The sequence below is a fragment of the Calonectris borealis genome, chromosome 14, assembly GCF_964195595.1.
Source record: "Calonectris borealis chromosome 14, bCalBor7.hap1.2, whole genome shotgun sequence".
Lineage (NCBI taxonomy): Eukaryota > Metazoa > Chordata > Aves > Procellariiformes > Procellariidae > Calonectris > Calonectris borealis.
The window spans coordinates 14,828,263-14,852,088 of NC_134325.1; the positions used below are offsets into that span (position 1 = coordinate 14,828,263).

General features: G+C 37.5%; 1 protein-coding gene across 4 annotated transcripts in view; it reads left to right on the forward strand.

Moving 5' to 3' along the window:
• The window catches only part of CCDC34 (coiled-coil domain containing 34), a 32,008-nt gene extending 8,331 nt beyond the window's left edge, over window positions 1-23,677 (forward strand). For 2 of the 4 annotated variants that reach the window (XM_075163286.1, XM_075163287.1), the window contains exons 4-6: window positions 10,523-10,681; window positions 12,268-12,409; window positions 13,987-14,474. In XM_075163286.1, the coding sequence (XP_075019387.1) occupies window positions 10,523-10,681; window positions 12,268-12,409; window positions 13,987-14,237 (552 nt within the window). In that variant the 3' untranslated portion in view covers window positions 14,238-14,474. Of the gene's footprint in view, window positions 1-10,522; window positions 10,682-12,267; window positions 12,410-13,986; window positions 14,475-18,837; window positions 18,931-21,016 lie in introns of those variants that run through there. The other 2 variants (XR_012675764.1, XM_075163288.1) reach the window with 2 other exon arrangements.
• The last annotated feature ends 149 nt before the right edge of the window (window positions 23,678-23,826 follow it).

Genomic DNA, 23,826 nt, shown 5'->3' on the forward strand with positions numbered 1-23,826 from the left:
GTAGAGCCAGAAGAAGGATTTAGTTAAGTACCATTGTGGACAGGCAAATAGTATGGTAGAGTTTAGGAGGGATAATTGAGGTGTGAGGCCAGATTCAGGAAATTCTTAGTAGACCACAGTTAGCAATTGGGAATTCCTTCATCCAAAAAGTCAATTCTGAGTGGGATCAAAAAATTTTTTAAGTTCTCTTGAGAGGGATGCCTAAGTCCAGGGTCAGAAGCAGACAGAATCCTGATCTCAACGGGGCATCTACAGCTCTGTGTCACACAAAGCAAGCATGTGTACTGGGTGGCAAAAATGGGAACGTTTGGGAGGCTTGGGCTTGTTCAGCCCCTGGTAGTTCGTGGGCATATGTGTTGATTGCCTTGCTGTCTGTAGCAATACCAGTTGCTTACAGTTCTGTACTTCTGGTTTTGAATAAAATCAGGTAAAAATTGATTAAAATTACCACAACGGCACCAACTGGGCTAGATATCCACACCTCATACATTTGTGTTCACCATTTCAGAACTCCTTCTTCAGATCCAGCCTAGAACCACTAGAATAACCTGTGTTTGGATCTAACCTAATTACTCTTAGTCTCAATGCTGACTGGATGATTGGCATGAACCCGCCCCAAAACCAATCCTGCTCTAAGCATTTATTATGATGTAGAAAGGATCCTTATTTATTAAAGTACATAGCAAAAAGTAGAAGATTTATTATTCAGCACAAACAATGCCATTTGCCTTTTCTAAAATGCAAATTAAATTATAGGTGTCTGTAACTATTCATTGGCTTGAAGGAGTTTGGGCTGTTAAAATTGTTCACAGTTCAAAACAATGAAAGTATGAAAGTTCTCGTTCTCTTTCCTGCCCCACCGCCCCCCCTTCAACTTCTGTAAACTTCTACCTGTTTGGGTTCTCCTTGGACCTTTGTCTTTGTGGATTTACTTATTCACTTCTTTTCTATTGTCAATGGGAATAGGAGGTCTTTTTTATGATAATCATAGCAGCCCAGAGGACAGGGGAAAAAACATATTTGTGTCTGGACTTTATCATATTATATTTTGGAAGGATAAGGTCATCCTTAGGCCATGTCCCAAGCTTTTACCAAAAGTAATCTGATTTTCATTGAAATCAGATGATTCATTGGCTAGTCTTCTCTGTAAACCACACTCAAATCAAGAACAAACTGAACTTGAAAGCTTAGCTGTCTTTAGAATATTAACATTTGTGCTGCATAGACCTTACCACTTCAAGATTCCACAAGATTATTTGTGGATCTGGACACAGACTGAAGGATAAATATGTCAATTCAGTGACTAAGAAGATGTTTAAAGTTGCGTGAAGATTTCGCGTGAAGTTTAAGGTTAGATTCATGAGCACTGACAGTTGCTATGATTTTCTCGGGGAGTGTGTATACATCTCATATTTGGGAAACCTCACTTCATTTCCTCCTAGAAGCATCAAAATGTGCTCCTTGAGGCAAAACTCTCAGTATTCTTCACTGAAATATGCATTAAGCACTCACCTTTTTTATATCCAGTTACTGATTCTGAGCCCCTGTGTGTAGACTGGAGAAAATGCTTTACTTGACAGGAGGCAGTACTTTGGGGGATGTTACCTCTATGATCTCCACAAGTCTGTATCCTTTCCCATTGCTGAATACTGCACTGATGAAGGAAGTAAGGGATGGTTGAGCACACATGAAACTTTTCCCTTCATCTTGAGCAGCCAGCACCAGGAGACACTGCTGGAAAAATCTTCATACTGTGAATATGAGAGACATTTATGTCAGAAGTAGAATGTTTGTATGTGCATAGTAGTAGTCTGCTGGTTTTCTGTATGCCAAGCCAGTTTTCTTGCATTTTGTTGCATGGTGATGTCAGTTGTGATGCTCTGACTGTTACAGTCCTGTAGGGTCAGGTTAGGAAGCAAAGCTTGAGCACTATTTTTGTTCACTAGCAATTTCGGTTTTGGTTGTTCAATATATATTTAAAACTATATACTGTAAATTTTTTTTATGCTTCCAATCATTTTGCATAAGCTATTTTTAAAAGTAAAGGAATCATAACCATTTAATGTTCTGCTATGTAAATAGGTTTTGTGATTTTAAAGGTTGTAAATGAACTGGAATTAATATATTGAAATATGAGCTACCAAAGAACATTCTAAGCTGTGAAATATGTTTATGCAAATATGGCAAAATTTTGCAGCTCACTAGGAATTAAAAGTTTAATAAAATCAACTGTCAGGTGCTATCCTGGTTCTACTAATGCCTTTACAATTTTCAGTAAGATACTAGATCTCTGCTGGACAAAAATAGTCTTACTTTCTCTCTCTCCTAAGATTGAGTCATCAAGAAACTCAGTGGAAGTTTCTTGAGATGCTAGTGAAAAGCTTCTCTTCTGTTTTGGAAAATATGTAAGCTGCTGTCTGAAGCCAGTTTGGATTTTTTGCCCTCATTTGCCCTTGAGTTAATTAATTCAAGACATATGTAACCTTTTTCCAGGAAGAAGACTTTACCCTTATTACAACCTCATCTCCCAGGAATGAGGTGCAGTATGGAGAACTCCTTGCTAGAGTTTGGTTTATAAAACCTTTGTCTTTCCAGACTCCCTTTCTTCCTTACTCTGTGTCCTCTTACTGGTATTTCTCTAAGGAACTGAGGATGATTTTGACATTCATGTAATCTCACGTGAAATGTTATCATCTTTGTGTAAATAGGGACCCAGCCCCTGCCTTTATAGTTTGTAAGTGTAGTTTGGGTTTGGCTTGCCCACCTATCAAGAGCGCTGTGTTTGCAAGACTGTATCTGAAGAACCCCAGTTATATATGACTGACTTCCTAATGTTTTGCCATAGAACAGGAAGCTTCTTGTTGACATTAGCAAATTTTTTTCTTTTCCTGTTTTACATGAACTTTTCATCCTCAGATGTAGAGTCTCTTTCATTGCTATCAACAACTATGGTATTGAACACTTAAGGTATACGTAATTGCTAATTACTGATTAATTGCCTTCAAATCAAAGTACCAAAGGCTTTGCGAAATGCATTGTGGATGCATAAACTGTGAAGTGTCTGTAAACTGATGTGACCGTTTAATTCTTTAGAACATTGTCATAACAGTCAGAACCTCGTAGGAATTAATGCTGAATAGAATATTAGGATAAAAGGTCAGGCCTGATGACAACAGCTTTTTGATTAAATATTAAAAAAATTAACACTGATGTGCACTCCACTCTCCACACTCTATTTAATATGGTATCTTCCAATCATATTTAATTCACCTTTATTGACTCTGCAAAGCTACTTCATTCTTAAAATGCCAATAGAATATGAACTTAGAAATATCTAGAGTATTCAATTCATGTGTATACATATCTGTACATATAAATGTTTATATTATATATTGTTGTGGGTTAGCCCCCATAGGCAGCTAAGCCCCATAGAGCTGCTCACTCACTCCCCCCCGGTGGGATGGGGGAGAGAATCGGAAGGGTAAAAGTGAGAAAACTCGTGGGTTGAGATAAAGACAGTTTAACAGGTAAAGCAAAAGCCGCGCACGCAAGCAAAGCAAAACAAGGAATCCATTCACTACTTCCCATCGGCAGGCAGGTGTTCAGCCATCTCCAGGAAAGCAGGGCTTCATCTCCCTGGTTACTTGGGAAAACAAATGCCGTAACTCCGAACATTCCTCCCCTTCGTCCTTTTACCCAACTTTTATTGCTGAGCAACGCGTCATATGGTATGGAATATCCCTTTGGTCAGTTGGGGTCAGCTGTCCCAGCTGTGTCCCCTCCCAACTTCTTGTGCACCCCCAGCCTGCTCGCTGTCGGGGCAGAGTGAGAAACAGAAAAGGCCTGTAAGCGCTGCTCAGCCATAACTAAACCACTGTTGTATTATCAACACTGTTTTGGTCACAAATCCAAAACATAGCACCACAGGAGCTGCTATGAAGAAAATTAACTCTGTCCCGGCCAAAAACCAATATATGTAATACGTATATTTGCAACAATAACTGAAATCTCAAAAGCGGAATGCTTGCATCCCAAAATAACTGTAATTCTGAAACTCATGTTATTAACATCCTTGTCTGTAGTCTTTAACTTGCATATAATACATTATGCTCTATTAATGTGATATCTAGCAAAGTCGTAAGACCGCAAGTAGTGAAGTTACACATTTTACATTGGAAAAACTAATTATTCTAATACCAATCTTAATTTGACTGTAGCATTTCTAATACTTTCTGCATTGTTGAATAGAGAATAAGGCATTGCTTTTTATTTTTTCTTAAAAGTAAGTATGAGCAAAGCAGGAGTAAATCATAGAACGCTGATGTTCAACTTCTTTTTGTTGTTCATTTTTTCTTTCAATAAGTCCCCATTACTTACTGAAAAATAAAATTTTAATGGGAAACAAGTACAGGATGGGAAAATTCTGTTTTGATGCTTTTTCATTGAAAATTTTGTTCTTATAATTTACTTTGGTGCTGGCTGATAGTCTTTATAAGAAGGAAAAAGCAGTAGGAAATATGAAAGCCTAGAACCAACAAACTATAAAATAATGAATGACAGTGTTCTTGGAGCAGACTTCCCTTTCTTGGTGTGCTGCATGATTCCTCCCAGAAGAGAGACTTAGCTTCCAACTCTTACTCCAAACACTTTTTGTTTAATGCGTGCTTTATCTCACCAGTGATAATATAGAACACAGATTGTTTGGCAGCTTGAGCATGACTTTCAAGCTGAAAAGTCATGCTCACTGGTGCTCTCTTTCTTTCATCCAATGAATCGTTAATTATTTTGTGAGGAGTGGTACCGCTTCAACAGAAGGGGTGGAGAATCCTGTCATCCCAGCCTGCAGCCTGGTAGATGGAATTTTCTCCCCACAGTGGGACATGTTAGTTTGAATCCCCTCAGGCAGAGAGGTAATGAAATCCGGATCTTCCCTGTCCTAGGTTAATGTTCTAACAGCTGAACTATTGTTCTAAGTCAAAGCGCTGGTTGCTGCTACATTTTATGTAGAGCCTGATGTGCTATGGTTTTTGCTGACAGTTTAGACTTGAAAGAGACGACAAGATGTTCACCTTTTTGAAGACTGAACCCTTTCAAGAAATGTATTTGTGAGGGAAGCTTAAATATCTAGCATAAATACCTTCCAACCTTGAGTACCAACGTCATTTAAGAATTTAAATTTTCTGTTTACGTGCCCAAGTCTGTCTTTACATATCTAAACTTTTTTTTGTAACTCTGAGCTTAATTTCTTAAGGTTTTTTTTCCCTGCATATTGTGGGTTTTCCAGCGTTGAGATCTGGCGTATTTTACAAAACGGTCTCTCTTCTTCTTTTTTTTTTTTTTTTTAAGCACAGTGTTGATGTGTGTTTACACAAAACTTTCCTGTGAGGTCGTGTGTGGTCAATGCCATGGGTATTGTGTCCAGACATACCTTTAGATTTCTGTGAGTAGAATGAACTAATTTCTCATGGTTAGTGTTAGAATGAGTTTTAGATAGACTCGTGGAGGAGGAATTCAGGGTGGCAGATGATTAAAATACAAGTGCTCGTGTATTTCAGCAGCATTCGTGGAGTCTGCATTCTTCTGAAGACCCCAAGAGTGTTCAGGGACCAAGTACACCAAGACTTTCTGCTTGTCACATATATTGAGTATCCACAGGAAAGGAATACAGTTTGGGAGAAAGATCCATGTATGTAACCATTTTACAGTTCTCCAATTACTATACTGCAGTGGTATCTGCATTGACTTTGTGTGAACTTGAGCAGTTAATTGTTATAAACCTGCCTGTCAGTAGACAACTGCAGCTCAGTGTTGTTTCACTGACCTCCTTTCTAGTCTCTTGTTCTTTTCACATGCCAGTTCTGGAGAGATTAAAGAAGTATTTCTGTGGGCTAGGCTTGGTGACCGAGCTGTGTAACAGGGCTAAATTGAAAAGATGGTAACAATTGGCTGAACAACCCAGATTTCTGAGGCTGTTAAATATGATTGACATACAGGATTATTATGAGGATAAATGAGGAAATTTGGATGTATGTTCTGATGTTGGCAATGTGGACTTTTCCTATATTTCGCCATCAGTCAGCATAAAATGATGCTAGGATATGGTAGCTAAGATGTCAGAGAAAACATCAGTTATGTATGAAAAGAAAAATGTTGTCACATTCTGCGGACCAGAAAATGGGAAAGGATTGCTGTGAGAAGTATCTTAAAGGTATAAACCACAACATTAATTTCCAGAAATATTTCTATTCAATGACACTCTACATAGAAAATGCAGAACAGAAAGCAGCTCTGCTTTGACCCTTTCCAGCCTCATTTAGTCATTGATATGAAAATACAGAAATATATATTTTATTAATTTTCTTCCAGTTGGATATAGTGTCTCTGGCAATTGGGCTGTTTTCTGCCTGGAAAATTATTTAATATTTCTACCTTCTGTCAGGAAGAAGCGGGATGCTTCTTCAAATTTTAAATTCCTTTGACAGTTCTCCACATATACATAGGTCTGATTTTTCATGAAAAGTTAGTAGTTCTGCTGATGAGACATTGGTTTGGGACTGACTCAGTGAGATGCATGCTGCCTCCTGAGTCACCATCACTGCTTTGTGGGACGGCTGGATTTGTTTTGGGTGGGGGATTTCCAAGTACTGACCTAGCCCAGGCTTCATTAGGTTCCGAGGCTTGATAGGATCACAGCCCAGAGCAGTGAACCCGCAGGCCAGATTTGTATCCTTTCTCCTTAATAATGTGCTTGGGTGGGGTGGCAGGAGAACAAGCCTTTCTTGCAATGAGTAATTGGTTGTTTTACAATCAATACCTTAATTTATGTAATACCTGTAATCGTATTTTAAAGTCTATGTAAATTTGCTAGTGGTTTAGTGAATAGATCATGTCTGTTTTGAACACAAGATCAAAGAGAATTTTTAAAACCCAATCTGACAACACCAAGCATAAACAAATTTATATAATTTCCCTCCCCCCATATATACATGGAAGGAGAGTGAAGGGAGGATTGAAGAACATGTATGTTAATATGCACATTCCTAGCATTTTTGATAGACTTGTATAAGGGAAAGTAATGAGGATGGGGGGAAGCTGGGCAGGCCAGGGTGACAGGAGCTTGACATGAAACAGGTTATTAAAGCAGCTGGGAATGTGGCGTACACTAACTTTAGGAACGAAAAGCTGTTCTGTGCACGAGAGAAAGAGGAAGCGTTTCTGATTCTAGCAGAATAATTTCTAGGCAGCTGCAAAGTCTGCAATTCTGCAGGGACTCTCCCGGTCTTAAGGATGTCTCACTGAAAGTAAAACTTAGCAATAGTTGTGGCTTTCATGGTAGTGTGCATGGCATATCATTGTTTACATAGGACCTAATTTAACTTTGGGTCAGCCTAGATACTGGCTAAACTCCATCTGAAGTATTGTCATTAAAGATACATAATTTAAGAAGCTTCCCTGCCTTTTAATTACAGACTTTAGTCTATTTTCTGCTTATAATTGTTGTCCATTATTGAACAGTTCTCCTAGATATGGAAGGGGTCCATTTTTTAAAATTTTCTCCTATATTTATTTTCATGCTTTTTATATGATAAGACCCTTAGCTAAAGCCTGTAGCTTTGAAAGACCCTTACTTTTGTAATTTACTTTCATGTACAATAGAGATAAGCCAGCAAACAACAAAAGATTTGTAATCTTTCTTCACCAATGGTTTTAACTCACTGTTTTAGTGTATATCTCTCATCTACATTAATGCTTTTAATGTGTCCTAGACTATCATTGTCTCGAAACAGGAGTTGTTGAGAGAGGCATGTGGGGAATATTTGGTAATGAAGAGAGAGAGGAACAGCTCTGAATAAAAGAGATTAAAACAAATTTTAGATGAAGAAGGAGGAAAAGCTTAGACAATTGGTTACTTGTTTTTGAGGCAGGTGATACTTAGGATCTGCATAATTTGTCAAAAATAGATTATTTTTCCTTTTTAACTTATTTAAGCATGGAAGGGTTTGTTTCATGTTAAGAAAGATCTTGTTTCCATTCTTCACTAGTACAAAAACGTTTCAGAATCTCAACTTCTTTTTTTTCCAGAATGAAATTCTTTTTTAGATTGGTCTTAGTTGTAAATAGTAATTTTATCACATGGACAGGCCTTACAAGCAGTATTGTGAAATCATATTAATAAGACTTCCATTATTTTGTAGTTCTATGGAGTTTTACATTCCAGAATATGCATTGAAATTGGCGTGTATTCATATCTGACCATTTCCCCTACACTGCAGAACAGATTCAGCTGATGTTTGCTAGAATGAATTAGAAGTGAAATGGAAAAAAAAAAAAACAAATCAAGGAGAAAATATAGTTAATAGCTAATTGTTTTGTGAAATTGTGTGCAGTATGTACACAAATAACTCTTTGTCGTCAGATTAGAATATTTGACAAGAATATACCAGAACAGTGGTATTGAAAGTATCATCATGCTTTAGGTGAAGAAACACCCACCTCAAAGATTATGGTAAATACAGTTAATAAGGCATAGCTTGTAAAAGGGGGGGAAAAAACCCCAGAGTTAATGCATAATTTAGCTGCCAGTGTTAAAATTGTAATAATACTCTCCTAGTGTTGGCACAAACAAAGAGGGGCACACTAACTCAAGCAGTTCTGTAAACTGGCTTCTTCTGATAAGAAGTCTGCAGTTTAGCATTATGATATGCTCGAAAAAAATGAATGCCGAGAGTAAACTAAGTTTATGCTTAGAATGATTTCTGTATCAAGATAATTTCATGTGGTGTGGATAAGGATTCAAACATGAAAGTGTGTATTATCCAGTACTATGTGTTACAAAAAATTGGCAAATGTTTTAACTTGAATGCAATGCATTTTCTCTTTATTGGCCCTGTTTTTGCACCTCGTCGTCTCATCCAATAAGTGGCAAAAATGAGTTAGGGTTTTGCAGGGCAATATAAGCTAAAGTTTTTATTCTGTATGATGCTACTATATTGGATACTGGTAAATTTTGGTATGGAGGACAAGGATTGAACCAGCAGATACCCTGTTTAGACCAGACGGAGAGAATTTTGCTGGTCCCCAGCTCCAGTATTGTGGCTTCTGCTTCTTTATGCATAACTGGATTTTCCAAAAGCGCAATAAATCCGGAAAAAAGGGAGGGGAAGGGGAGGGGCCCATTGGGGGAGCAGGGCGGAGCGCTAGCTTTCTGCCTTTTTGTGCATATAAGAGGTAAAATGGGAAGGGAAGTATATTCCTGCTCTTCTTGTAAATGTGTTTTTCCTCTTTTCCATAAAGAAGACAGACCCAGTTTATTATACTTTGCAGTTGTAGATCTAGGCATTTGACATCCATACTGCCAACTATAATAATTCTGAATCAGCATAAGTTCCTGCTAAACTACCCATCTCCTTTGTTCAAGAGGAGTATGCAGGGGAGCATACAAGAAGAAGATTTCTTAAAAGAAAAACAACATTTTTATTCAGCAGTTCTTTTCTATGAAGTGGAAACTGTTTGATCTCAAGTCTTCTGCCGCTCCTCCAAGTCATGTGCACAGCTTGTCTGGTAAAGATTTTTGCCTCTACATGTGTATGCAGGTTCTTCAGAGCTAAGCAAGCTAAGCAGAAGTAGTACAGAATCAGTAGAATCCCAGACATTTCATAAAGGTTACAGGGAAGGGAAGTGAGAGCTATTGTTAGTCTTCAGATGAAAATCCCTCCCCAGATCAAGAAAAGGCCATCAGTATGTGCTTGTTAGCTTAGAGAATGGTCCCCAAAACACACACCGAAAAGACGTAGAAGTGAATGACACCTCTGTGTATTGTATCTTCCAAATTATACAGGTAGCAATTTCACTTCACACTTGGTTACCACTTTTTGCCTACCCTAGAATGTGTTTTCTCATTTTCCCTTTCATCGTTTGAAGAAGGGAAATGTGTAGACGGATTCATAGAAGAAGTCCATATGCGAATAAAGAATGTAAAAAAATGTAGAGAATACCATAAAACATGAACTGGCTTCTCATGTGAACTTCTTATTTTCCTATCAATTTATGCTTAAGTGTGCTGAACAATCTGCATATCTCAATGACTCTTAGAAGGGGGCAGTTTGCCTGACTTCCATTTGGAACTATAGTTTGCTCTGGATTCACTGAAAAGTAAAACTAACACACCATTGTCAAGAATTGCAACATATATTTCTTCCCTAGAAATATTGAGAAGGGTCTGAAGTGTTTTAAAAAGATGTCTGAATAAATAAGAGTAGTAAACATAATAGCATAAGGAGTGCTGAAAGTAAATTTTTTATCATGTTTTCTGACAAGTTTATATATTTAAAACTATTTTATCTGGAACCTAGCGATGAATAGGTTCTGTCTTCAAAGAGCTTGCAATATGATTTTTTTTTTTCAGGGTTATGATAATTTTATTTGTAATTATGTAATAAAATTAACTGTATCCCTCAAAAAAATTGCCCATTGAAATATACTGAAAAGTTTCTATTCTGTTTCTCTGATCTGTTTCATGTAGGAAAGAAGGGAAAGGGAACGAAAGCTGAGCAAAGAAATGGCAGAAAAAGCCACAAAGGAGCTAGAAAAAATGCAGTTACAAGAAAAGGCCGAAGTAAAGTATAAAGAATGGTTAAAGAAGAAGAGAGCTGAAGAGGCAGAAAAGAAGAAGAAAGAGAAGGTATTAATCAGCTAATCGTTTATTTGAATGGGGTTACCTAAACTGTAACTTAGATTAAATATAGTGGTTGATTGAATTGATCAGAATTTATCAAATGGCAGTATTGTAAATGAAAAAAACTTTCAAAAGTTGTAATATTAGTGCGTTGAAGACATTGAGTTATGATCAGCAAAGCAAATTAACACATTTTTGTTAATATGATATGATTGTGATATGATAAGGGGAAGAGAAATGCAAACCACACAGTGTACCTTTATTACTCAGTCCTTTGCAGAGTGACCCAGACAGAAAATAGGTAGCATTCTGGGCATTTTTCTCCCAGCAGCGCTATCATCTATTATATTATCATCTATTATATTACTTGCACATATTTCTAATTAAAAGCATTTTTTTTCATATCTGTCTGTACCAATCTGATGCTAGGAGTTCTAATTTTAGTGTTATTTCATATTAATTAATCACCTATGTATTTTTATAGTGAGCTTCAGAAGACTTCTTATTTGTTGTAAGCTTCCTAAAGTGTATAGGTTTTGAGGTCCTCTAGTTCACTAGAACAAATGCCCTAACAAGGCTACACTTGCTTGAATCATCCAGAATTCCTCTGAAATATCACATATTGGTAATGATTATGCCTGAAAACGATGAAATGTGTGACCAGATAAATTATCTGTGAAGCTGATTGGTTGTATTTTAATTTAATTAACATTACAGTATAATTTTTCAGTGGAATATGTAATATTATAGGAGTACTGCACTACTGTTGTAGCTAAGTGTGGGGGAGGATTATGGTGAGAAGAATTTATCTGTATTTCCTGTGTTTTACACAGTTGTTCTTAAAGTGCAGAACACATTTGTAAGTATTTCACAAGTACATATAATAATTTATTTGGATTAACTTTAAAATACCGTAAGCTGTATTAGATCAATTTTCAGGCCTTAATGACCTTAATTTTGCAGTCTTTCAAAATTTCCCATATAATTAAAACGTGCTTAAATGTTCTGTACTGGTGGTGTTTATTTCCTGCTTAACAAACTGATTCTGTGTCTCTGCTGAGCCTCTAAAATGCATAGCACAAGGACCTTGAAACCCAAGAAAATGAAAGTCATCAGACAGATTTAAACCACATGCATTCTTTTAGTCATGTCTTCATTACGTAGGTTCTTATGAGCCATATTCACAGTATCAATCAAACTTAGTTTAAATCCAAATGCCATGCCTAAACATACTGTTTTTACTCTTACTTCTGATTAATGGCTCCCCAAGCCTGCCCCAGGCTTGGAGGTAACCCAGTCATGGCTGATAGGGGCTGTTTGAATATGGGTGAATGAGAAGAGCGGATGGCTGCCCCAGATGCCTCTTTAGGCTAACTGCAGCACAGTAGGCCCTGCTCATCTGCCCATTATGTTCAGAGTATCTTCTACATGTAGACTTCCAAAAGGTTCCTGAGAGCTTTTTCTCGGAGAAACGCTGGATTAATGCAGAGGTTGATTTCCCCTCCCCCCCCAGATTTAAAAAAAAAATGCCACTTTTCTACTGTGAGGAAAATATATTTGTCTATAAGTATCTTAGATTTTTTTATTTTTAGGAAAAAGAAAAAGAAAGGGAAGCTGAACTACAGGAGAAGAAAGCAAGATCAGAGAAGATCTTTAAGGAATGGCTACATAATGCTAGAAATAAACCACGCCCTGTTTTAAATGGTTATGGCTTCCCACGTGGGAAGTCTACAGGTTTGTACTTCTACACGTACGTAGTGACTTAGGTTTGTGGTTCCTTCCCTCTAATCTTTTAATGTAAAATGAAGCGTGTTTAAGGATTTTCATCCAGTATCTAACTTTGGCACACGGGGATGAATATCTCATATGGTGTAAGTCAGAGAAGCTTTTACTCTGAGACCCTTTGTGCATTTTTCGTAGCCCTTCATGTTATTTGGGAGGAAAATGATATTATTTGAGAGAATAGGGTAGTGTACCAAATTATAACTATTTTGATCTCATTTTCCTTATCAGGCATAGGAATCACTAGAGCCAATTACTGGTTCGTGTGAAGCAAATCAGTTATGTTAGCATCCTTGTAAAGTTAGTGTTTGTGTTAAAGAAGGTGTGTGCCACTTATGGCACCTGAATCCCCCTTAGAAAAGAGGTGGGGTTTTGAGACGCAAAGATTAATAAGAGGCTGACAGAAGTCCTGTCTGAAAAGGAGACATGGGAATCCACCTGTGTTCTGAGCTAAGATTTCCTTTCCATTTAGCTTTACACCTGCATCGCACCTTCTTGGCTCCTGTAATCCGATTCCTTTTTTATTTTAAAGGGAAATGTTAAAGATAATGCTGCTGATAGTGTGGTGTTTTGTGAGACTCGCTTTATTTTTGTATTTTTTTGTCATCCCACATGGTACAAAAGCAGAAGAGCAGTAAGAAATAGTATTGTATTTTACGTTTGAGTGCTTAATTACATTTTCTTTAAAATATATATACTTTTGCCTTTATTTTTTCATAGAGTTAAAATCATTGTTGTTATTTGAATTTGCAACAGAAAATATTTTAGGACCTAAATTCCAGGCTCTGAATGTTTAAGAAAATGTACAAAGCAGGTGAACAACCTTTGCTCTTTTGCTTACATCTGTTTATAGATGGTGATATGCTTTTTGGACCTTCATTACTTCCCCACAGATGCAAGCACTTGTTTAAGTGATTTTTGAAAAATATTTCTTTAGTTGTGTTCATGCAATAGAATATATTACAGACTTTGTTTTACCCAACCACATGACGTATGCACTGAAATTTCACTATAGTTCTTTCTGTTGCATTTTAGGTTTTCTGATATTGCTGTATTTGCCCTGGATTATTAATTGCAGATTATTAACGTATATGTGGATAATTAGTATATTTTTCTCCTCAATAAAATGAAGAATAACAGTTAAGCAAAGATGGAAAAATATGTGAGCTTTGCATATGTGGTGACAGAAAGTTTTATTTATAAATGCTTTGAAATAATGCAAAGTAGTCAATTCTTAGACATTTACAGCTTTTAAGTATACAAAGGACTGACCATTATGAATGTTACACAGCATTCGGCTTGCTTATTGTTTTAAATAGAGATGAAGAATATGTCAGTTATTGGTAAAAAAAAAAAGGTGGAAGATTTATTACTTTGAATCATTTAAATTTGTGATGTGCCTATGCTGTCTTCCTGTGAAGATGCTGTTGTGTCTTTGTTAGTCCAGATGACTATTATAAGTGCTTGCATTGTAAAGCTTGTAGTGTAAATATTCCTTTTTAGTTATGTGTATTTTCTAAATGTTTTAGGGTGTGCTGATGGAAATTCGTATCCAGCTCCAGCATATTGTAACCCCATTCCTTGGAAACCTGTACATGTGCCTCCTCCAAAGGAAGACAATGTTCTTACCATGAAGAAGAGTAAGAGACCTGTATCTTGTCAGTCACATGCATCTTCACCTATGGTAATTTATAAGCCCAAGAACAACCCTTGTATTGGATCCTTTTGTAGAAAGCAGTTACAGTACAGAAAACAAAACTGTTCTTGTGATCTTGAGTGATCTGGGCCATAAATATGAAGTCATATCTAGTTATATGTCCAAAACAGGCTGCTTTTTTTTTTTATTTTTGTGAACAGGTTTTGTATTTACAGCTAACTGACCAATCAGCTTTTTTAGATGTTTTTTTTATATGTTGCGTTTTAGTTTAAAAAAAAAAAATGTCATATTTAGCCAATTGTAATGGGACTGTATCTCAATATCAATAAAACGCACAGGATTGTTTCTTCCTTTCCTCCTTTTTTGTTGTTGAAGGAGTTCTTTTGTGTATGTGATTATTCTTTTGGGCAATAGTATTGCTGAGTTATTTTAAAGATGCTAATTTTAACAGACTTTAAAACAATTCTTGGGTTAATGCGGAAGGAATTCAAGGCCTGCGTGCAGTTGCAGGGCTATATGTCGTTGGGATCACAGAGAAGTAGTGGGATAGCTTACATCGCTGGAGTGCTGCAGTGGGTGGATACAGACTCTTTAGGAAGCACAGGCTGGGACGGCAAGGAGGGGAGAGAGCAGGAGGAACGCATGAAGTTTTGCCCGAGGACGGATCAGCCAGCTGAGACCTAATGAGTTAAGATTGAAAAGGGAGACCAAGGTGGGCAATGTTGTGGTGGGGATCTGCAACAGACCGCCTGATCAGGAGGAAGTGTGTGACGTTTTACCGGCAGTTGGAAGAAGCCGTATGCTTGCAGGCCCTGGTGTCACAGGGAGACTTGAACCACCCTGAAATCTGCTGAAAGGGCAACATAGCAAGGCGCAAGCAGTCAAGGGAGTTTCTGGAGGGCATTGGTAACTTCCTGAACATCCTGACATAGCTGGTAGAGGAGCTGACAAGGGAGGCTCTTTGCTGGACCTGATATGTACAAACAAGGGAGAACTGGTCAGGGATGTGAAGGTTGGGGGCAGCTTTGCCTGCAGTGACCGTGGGATGGTGGAGTTCCGGATCCTGAGAAGAGGGAACAAATAGCAGGATCACAAGTCTGAACTTCAGGAGAGCAGATTTTGTCCTGTTCGGGAACTGGCTTGGAAAAATCCCATGGAATATGGTCATGGAGAGAAGAGGGGTCTAGGAGACCTGGTGGTTTTCAAGGATTGCTTCCTCCAAGCTCAAGGATGGTCCATCCCAATGAGCAGAAAGTCAAGCAGGAGTGGCAGAAAGCCTGCATAGATGAACAAGGAACTCCTGACTAAAATTAAATACAAAAAGGAACTGTACAAGAGGGGGCACCAGGAACAGGTGACTTTGGCGGAATATAGAAACACTGTCCAAGTGTGCAGGGATGGGATTAGGAAAGCCAAAGCCTATCTGGAGTTGAAACTAGCAAGGGATGTGAAGGGCAACAAGAAGGGCTTCTGTAGGTATATCATCAGCAAAAGGGGAATTAGGACAAATGTGGGCCCACTGCCACATGGGGCAGGGGCTTGGAGACAATGGACACAGAAAAATGCCACCTTCACTTCTTTTTTTTTTCTGGCAATCTGCTGATTGGCTTCAGCAATCACAGATCCCAGAGTCCAGTGGGAAAATCTGGAGCAAGGAAGACAGCCTTGGTGGAGGAGGATCAGTTTAGGGAATATCCAAACAAACTGGACAGTCTATGGGACCTGATAGGGTGCACCTGTGAATGCTGAGGGAGGTGGCAAATATCATTGTAAGGGTACTCTCAATTATCTTTGAGAGGTTGTGGTGATCAGGGGAGGTTCCTGAGGACTAGAAGAAAGCAAATGTCAATCCTATCTTCAAGAAGGGCAAGAAGGTGGATCCGGAGAGCTACAGGCCAGTCAGCCTCACGTCAGTCACCTAGAAAGGTGATGGGTGCGGCAAAGGCGGCCAGCAGCCTCCTGGTCTGCATGAGAAAGAGCTTTGGCCAGCAAGTTGAGAGAAGCGATCCCCTGTACTGAGCACTGGTTGAGACCACATCTGGAGTGCTATGCCCAGTCCTGGGCACCCCATTAAGAGAGTGACATGGACATACTGGAGCAAGCTCAGTGAAGGGCCACAAAGATGATTAAGGGATTGGAGCAGACCAACCTGTCACAGACCTCTATTTGGGTTAGCCCCTCTGCTCTGCTCTGGTGAGACCCCACCTGGAGTACTGCATCCAGCTCTGGAGCCCTCAGCACACAACTATGTTCATTTACTAATTAACATTAGTTAATGAATGTCTGTTAAGAGTATCTGACTTTCTGCAGTCTAATATTTGTTATACGGCATACAGAGTAAAAACTTAATTTTTAATGCTGTATTTATTTGACAGTTTATTTTCCTATTTATTCTAATACGTAAATGTAACAAAGACACCTAATGCAGCTCTCAGGAAAGACGATAAAAACTCCTAGCAAAACCACTGCTATGACTTACTAGAATGTTCTCTTAATGTTGTTTATAGGTTATTTCCATATTCTAAAGTATGTAAAGCTTTTGGTTCACTGCAGATTTTTTTTTTTTGAAGACAGAAAATAATTTTAATTGTTCATGCTCTATTCTCTTCTGTGTGTTTATTTGATATTAATTTTACTATACACACTTAGGAGAAGTCTGGACTCCATAAAATATTTGGAGCATCAAACTGTGTTTCTGTTAAGTAGGAGACCATGGGCTTCACAGAAGAAGTCTGCACATTATCTTCAGGATGTAGAACTCTGTGCCCGTCTTTTTCTACAAGGACTTCCACGATGGATTGGTATGAAACTAGTGGATTAATGGATTAGTTGTTAATCTCTTCAGCTGACCTTGCCATGTGGAGATGTCTTCTGAGGGTCAGAAGTTTGACAATTGTGTAAGCTACCAGATGCTCATTAGTGTTTAGAATAAGGGACAGCATTTTACTGTAATGTAAATGATTCATTTTGGATTAGCTTACAGAGATTTCTTGGGACTCTGATTTAGTTGAAGAACCATATACTATCATGTTAGTATTTTCTCTAACAGTTTTCCTGAAATAGCATGTGGCCACCAGTAAGGTGTGTTGTCATAATTACCTGGGTGTATATTTACAACTTTGTATTTGTTTTAGGATTTATTTGCTTGTAGTGACATAAAATGGCCTATCGTATGAAAATAGGCATTGATAGTATTTATATTAACAGAGTATGAAAGAATCTATGGCTCAATTCTGCTGTAACACATCATTGACAAGATCTCTGTTGGCTTAAACAGTGACAAATGGCAATTTAACAGGGGTTCCTATGCTAACCCAAATAGAGTTGTCCTTCAGGATTGCATGTCTGCACCCAGGGTGAAGGGCTAAATAAATCTTAAACGTGTATTTGGTTCAGGAATGGGAATATAGCAGTAAGTGTTGAAGTCTAGTGTTTTCTTTCAGATGCCTCAGCCAGAATAATCGAACCAAGTATTTACTGGAATTCTAGTTTAGAGATTTTGGAAAATACTAATAAATATCTAAAGCCATTATTCTTTTTTTCTCCCAACCAAAGACAGTGTTTTTCTTCCTTCACCAAATTTTCTGTGGAAAGGTTTATCTTGTCTTCAGAATCAGAACAACATTTCATTTGGAGACAGCCAGCTTTAAGTGGACTTACAACCCCTAAAATAGCAGCTTTAAGATGAGGCCCTTGCTGTAGCTTATCTATAGCATAGTAAATGCAGTTCCGTCCTAACTAAATTACAAATAAGGTTAAAGCGAGATAGCTCATGAGTGTACATATTGGCTCCGATTCAATCAACATAATGGTTTTGCTGAGCAAAGAAGAGAAATATCGTTTGGATTTTTTCCAACAGGATATCAACCACACAATAAAATGATCTGGCCTTGTAGCGTAATTTAAGATTGTATGCTACAGAAAGCTATAATTTCATGCTGTTGCAGCAAATAATTAATTGACACCATTCTTTCTCAGATGTTAGAAAGATAAAATCTTAACACTTTGTTGTAGCTTAAATAGTATTCTGTAGTCTCTTATTAAGTTCTCTCCTGGGTTTCTCTGCTCATGAAATTTCACAGTAGATCAAGTTGCAGAATCTCGAATTACTCACTAGAAACAATCCAAGATCTTGCATCTTGATGTCTATGCTGCTAAAATAATATGAGACTCAACCTCAGCTTATTTTCATCCCCTTGTTTTTGCAGAACTTCTGGTTGTAAGAATTCATAGACCACTTCAAAATCCTGGTGCTGCATCCTTCTAGGGTTCACACCTTTCCTCCTATCTGTCAGTCATAAATAGAGTGCCACATTCAACTTCACTGTGAAGGATTACATCTCCTATGAGCTTTTACTGGTTTTGAAAATTGCTGTGTAGTTGCTCCATAAAGTAGCATGACTTTCCAGTAATTGACAGTGGACCTTCACACAGATGTTTCAGGGTTGAAAGTCTACAAGCAGTAAAGTGGATCAAAGGAAGTCATAGAAGAGCATATGATGAGTAAGAGGTCATTATTATTGTAGGCAGCCTTGCATTCTTAGGAAGTAGTCCGGTTAATGTAACATAATGCAACTTCACTCTTGGAAGTTTTGTTACTGGTTCTGGTCTGGAGCCAAGGCTTCACCTGAACCCCATAATTGCATCAGATTCTAATAATGTCCTTGCCAGTGTCATGTTTAATTGTAAAATTAATTTCTTAATTTATCATTTTGAAAACCAGAATGAAGAGCAGTCAGCAGTCCTGATATAATTTTCACTGGGAGATTTTTGTGAGTAAATGGAAGATTTCACATTTTATTGCTGTGGTCAAAAGGTGAGTGTTCCAGACTGCTGTCCCCTGGGCAACATCATGAGCTGTGTTTAAACTCAGTAACGAAAAGGGAATCTGAGCACCATGATCTAGTAAAGCGTATAAACACTTGATTAACTTGAAATGTGTTAGGGAGATCATTGATAAAGCAGGGCTAAAGCGGTCACGCTTTCCTGGATTTGAGGCCTAGGACCTAAAGCCTATTCAGTTAGCATAGCCTCCAGTTCATATATAATGTTATGTCCATGTTTTCACACATGTAACTCATTTTATAATGACCTATTAGACAATTCTCTAAATCTGTAGTTAAGTGAGAGTAAATTTTTGCAAAATGTGAAGACTTTTTCCTAATATATGGACTTAAATGTTTGCTTGGTCTAACTGAAATATTTAATTCACAGGCAAATTTGCATTTACAGAAAATTGGCAGGGTGGGTGATTTGAAAAGTGAGATACTTGAAGCTCTTCTTACCAGAATCTATTGAACTATGCTGTGGCCAGATGCAAGGGTGGATTCAATTATGTTAATGATATAGTTACAAAGGACTCGGACTTTGGTTTCTTTTACTGAAGTCACTACTGAAATTATTTCAGTATTATTAGCACTAAACAACGATAAGTGGTTAACCCAGCTAGATAAATATCATAGTAGGTGTTTTGTGTACAGGTTCTGTGGAAGATGGATCTTTGACTTTCACAGGTAATTTGTTTAAACAATGCAAGGTTGTGTGTTTTGGGATTAAGGCAACAAGTTGTTAATAAGTAATCCAGCAATGCCAAAATGTTAATAGATGCTAGAATGTTTTCTCCGTAACTTGAGTCAGACTAAAACCAAAAAACCCCTACGAGTTTTATTATACAGTGCCACCATATGTGGATGTACAAGTATGAATTCCATAATGTATAGGTCCTTTTTGGTAAGATGTTAATCAGGGTAAGAAGAAAGCTCTTCAATTTTCCCTTTACATTGACTCGTGTGCATCCATCTTTAAATAACAGTTACTGAAAGCTGTGCAGAATATTTATCAGTACCCAGGAGGAAAGTGAGGTGACTGTGGTATGCCTGAGTTCAAAGAGCCCTTCAAAGATACCAATATAAATCCACACTTCAGCCTTTGCTAACAAAACTGTGATCAAGTTATAGAGGATGGGTCCCAGGAATTCTTGTGTTGTTCTTGCTAAGTGAGTGCACCAGTTTAAAGGGCTAACACCAATGGTTTTGTCTCAGCTGTTCAGAAGTGATTTCCCTCTCTGTTTGATAGGATGTCTGTTCCAGCTGAGCATAGCTCACAGCATGTTGAGTTAGGCAATGACAAATGTATAAAAGGACACGGGAAGTTTGCAAAAACAATTTCCATACCAGATGTAACTGCCAGGGTTGCAGGAAACAAAGACGAAAGGCGGGTGGCAACTGAGGCTGCAGCTGTGAATGGGCAGAATGTGGTACCTATGTTGCATTATTTATTTCACATGACATAGAAATGTACGCAATGTTGAACTGGAACAAATGAGTTATTGTGCTCATCCAGCACTTTCTTCTCTGTCACCCTATGCACAGTTTGTCAGAGGTGTATCAAAATTATCCCAAGCCAAACGACAACAGCTTGAAGTACCCTCAACAGTGGAATTCAGACAGTGCGATATTTATTAAGCTAAGTGCCAAAGTTGCTGCATTGATACAGGGTTGAACATTAAAGCTTTTGGCTAGCACTTGTTTATAATGTTCCAGGCTACTGCAGCTGACATAAACTATACGAAACGTCCTTGTTTCCTGCGTGTACTTCAATCTCAGATGGCTTTCCAGAACTTGGTACTGTTTCATATCCAAATTCTTGTACTCCTCAGGAAAGAAAATGGGAAGGTAAGTCTGTTTAACTGTACCAAGATTCTTGGTGTAGGGGAAGTGGATAATATGACCCCAATGAATTTAGCAAGGAAAGTGTTCTCATACTGGTTTAATCTGCTAGTAATACAAAAAGTTACAGGAACTATAATTTGAAGAAACTCTAGGATCCAGGTGTTGCTGATGTTTTTTTCTCTTTTTCTTTTTTCCTTTATTTTTTTCTTTTTTTGTCTTCTTGTCTATTAGGCCGAAGTTGTTATTGAACTATTTGTAAAGTCCATGCCTGGATGCTAACCATGGAACTATTTTCACTTCCATATTGCTTAAGCTGAACAACTTTGAAAATTGGTGAGATTTTATGTAATCTCCTGAATGTAGTGAATGTCTGGTCATGTTTCATGACATTCCAACACAAACAAATAGTTGAAAAAAACGCCCTACTTTTTTGTTATTTCAGGTGGTCTGGGTGTGTTGCTCATACATAAAATTGTTAGGGTTCTTCTAAGACTGCTTCAGAGGTATAATATTTCAGGATTAAAATGCTTAAACAGGAGCAAGGCAACTAAGCTTCAACATTATGCCTTTTAAAACTATTGAAAAGTGGCATTGCACCTTCCAACTTAGCCGTAAGCCTTTGATACTTTTAAAGCATAATCTTCTTGTAAAGCAGTTCAAATGTTTGGTATAGTCACTTAAAATATTCATCTACTTCATGTCTAGTTCAGTGTTTTGAATGGTGATGTATCGTTAATTTACTGTCCTTGCCAGTAAATTTATAGAATTTGACCTCCCTCAGATATTGCTATTGAAACTGTTGTGGTTTTTATAGAATAACTTACAAGTCATAATAATTCCGAAGCCGCTGGCCTAGAAAATAAGATATGTGAGTTTCAATCTCTGATCCATGAACTTTTACTTATATATTCCAGCAGAAGGGATTAAACATCTCCAGGTAATATATTGTCATTTGGCCACTAGGTCACTCACCTGAATACCCATGGGAGAAATGAATGGAAATCACTGGTAAGTAGTGACTGTCGGGAAATAAAGTGGTTTGATTTTTTTTTCAGAAGTTTTGTGAAAAATCTCTTTTAATCATCTTATATTTTATTTATATTAACAAATAAAAATTGTTTTATGTCAAAAGTTTAATGTTGAGTGAACAATATTTTAGGCTTTTGGTCTTGATAAGGACAGTTTTAGCTTGGGTTTGGATGCAGTTTGAATGATATTTGGGGGAAAGGATTGAGGTGGGAAAATGTAGTTCCTCTACTGATGCTAAAACCCTAATTATTTTTACAACTGTGTCCCTTAGCATTTAAGTTACAGTTAAGGTTTTGCTGCAGCTGGTTGGCAGGATACGATTGCATGGATGGTGACTCATATTCATGCACTGCAACTTGTGTTTCCCTGTGTGGTCAACAGAGAGGCTAGCTAGGAAGAGAAACAGGATTAATTAGCATTTTGACTTGATTTGTAATACAAGTATTGCAATACTGTGCTACTGTTTCCTTTTAATTTTGCACGTATTCAATTGTAAATGATGTTTAAGTCCTATATAAAAAGAGCTTGCAATCTAGACTTTCTAGAGCAAATCACTGGTAAACAAAAGACACACCTCACAAGTTAATGATACTATCTACAAAGTGTATCCAGGGGTTTGTTTGTTTTCTTCTTCCTTCTAATACTATGAAGCATTTTTGTTCTGTTTTATCTTGGGACTTTTTCAAGAGTAGAAACATGTATGAAATTATATTTTTATTTGCATAAAGATTTCAAATGTACTTCTCTTGGACTCTTAATATATATAATATGTGTATTTTTATATATATGAAAAACATTTGGCTAAGTCTTAGTATTGCTTCAGTTTCTTAACACAAAAGGGAAGTAAAATGAATAATCATAAGCTTTTGAATCATGATCTCAAAAAATAATTCTTGTCTAGCTGTGTATAGTTTGTAGAGTTACACAGTATACTCTTTAATTAACATTGAGACAATATATAGTGGGTAAAGAATGCTGCCTTGTGATGAAATCAAAGAACTTGATTTAAAACTCCCGAGTTATATATCTGGCTGCCTCTGACTCTTTGTTAGATCTAGGACAAGCTAAGTAACTTCCCTCTGCCAAAGTTAGAGCATGTCTGAAAGCTACTAGCTTTCATAAATTAGCACTTTTGATTGCCAGGTAAAAACACACATATGAAACAGGGTGTAGGAGGCTCGGTTATACTGAATAGCTGAGTGATAAGGGAGACTTTCAGTTGTCTGGCTTTTTTTGTAATGGCTAGCATGTACAGTATTACTTTAACTGCACTGATGATCTATTGCTATAAGAGGCACTGTCTCAAACAGATGCAATTAAATATTATCTAGAAACCAGATCACTACATGTTTTCCACAAATTTGTTTTAATTTTGTTTCTATGTTTGCTGCCACGTTGTTGTTCTTGATTATGAGTTAAAGGCATGCTCTGCTAGGCAACTAAATGCACTTTGGCAATATGAACTTTTTAAAAAGCTGAAAAATATAGTAAAAGCTTACTGGTAGAGCATAAAGCAAGCTCAAAGAATGTCTGGAACTAACATTATAAGCCAGAAGTGCTTTTTCAAGAAAAAAAAAAAAAAAAAGAAAAAAAAAAACTTTGGCAATAAAGGAAATTATAACCAATTGTTATGTCCAATACTGCACAAATAAGTACTGTGTACAGAGCAGTTATTACTTAGTAAAAGTTTTCCTCTCTCTTACCAGTTATAAAACATGGTAACTTTTCTACACTTTAAGTCCACCCCAAATCCCTTTGGTAGTTTTTTAGGGGAAGAAAAAACAAAAACCACAAAGCAAAAAAGAAACAACCACTCAACCAATCCCATGTGAAACCTTGACTCACTGCAGCCTGAGGCATAGTTCAGAATCCAGCTTTTTGGAAAGACAAGTTCTTCCTGTTACTGGAGAAGGGAGGGGAGGGATGAAAGTCTGTGTCACGGATTTCAAATGCAACTTGATTTGCAACATCAAGAATTGGTCGCAGTGCTGTGTACTTTCAAGAGTGGTTTC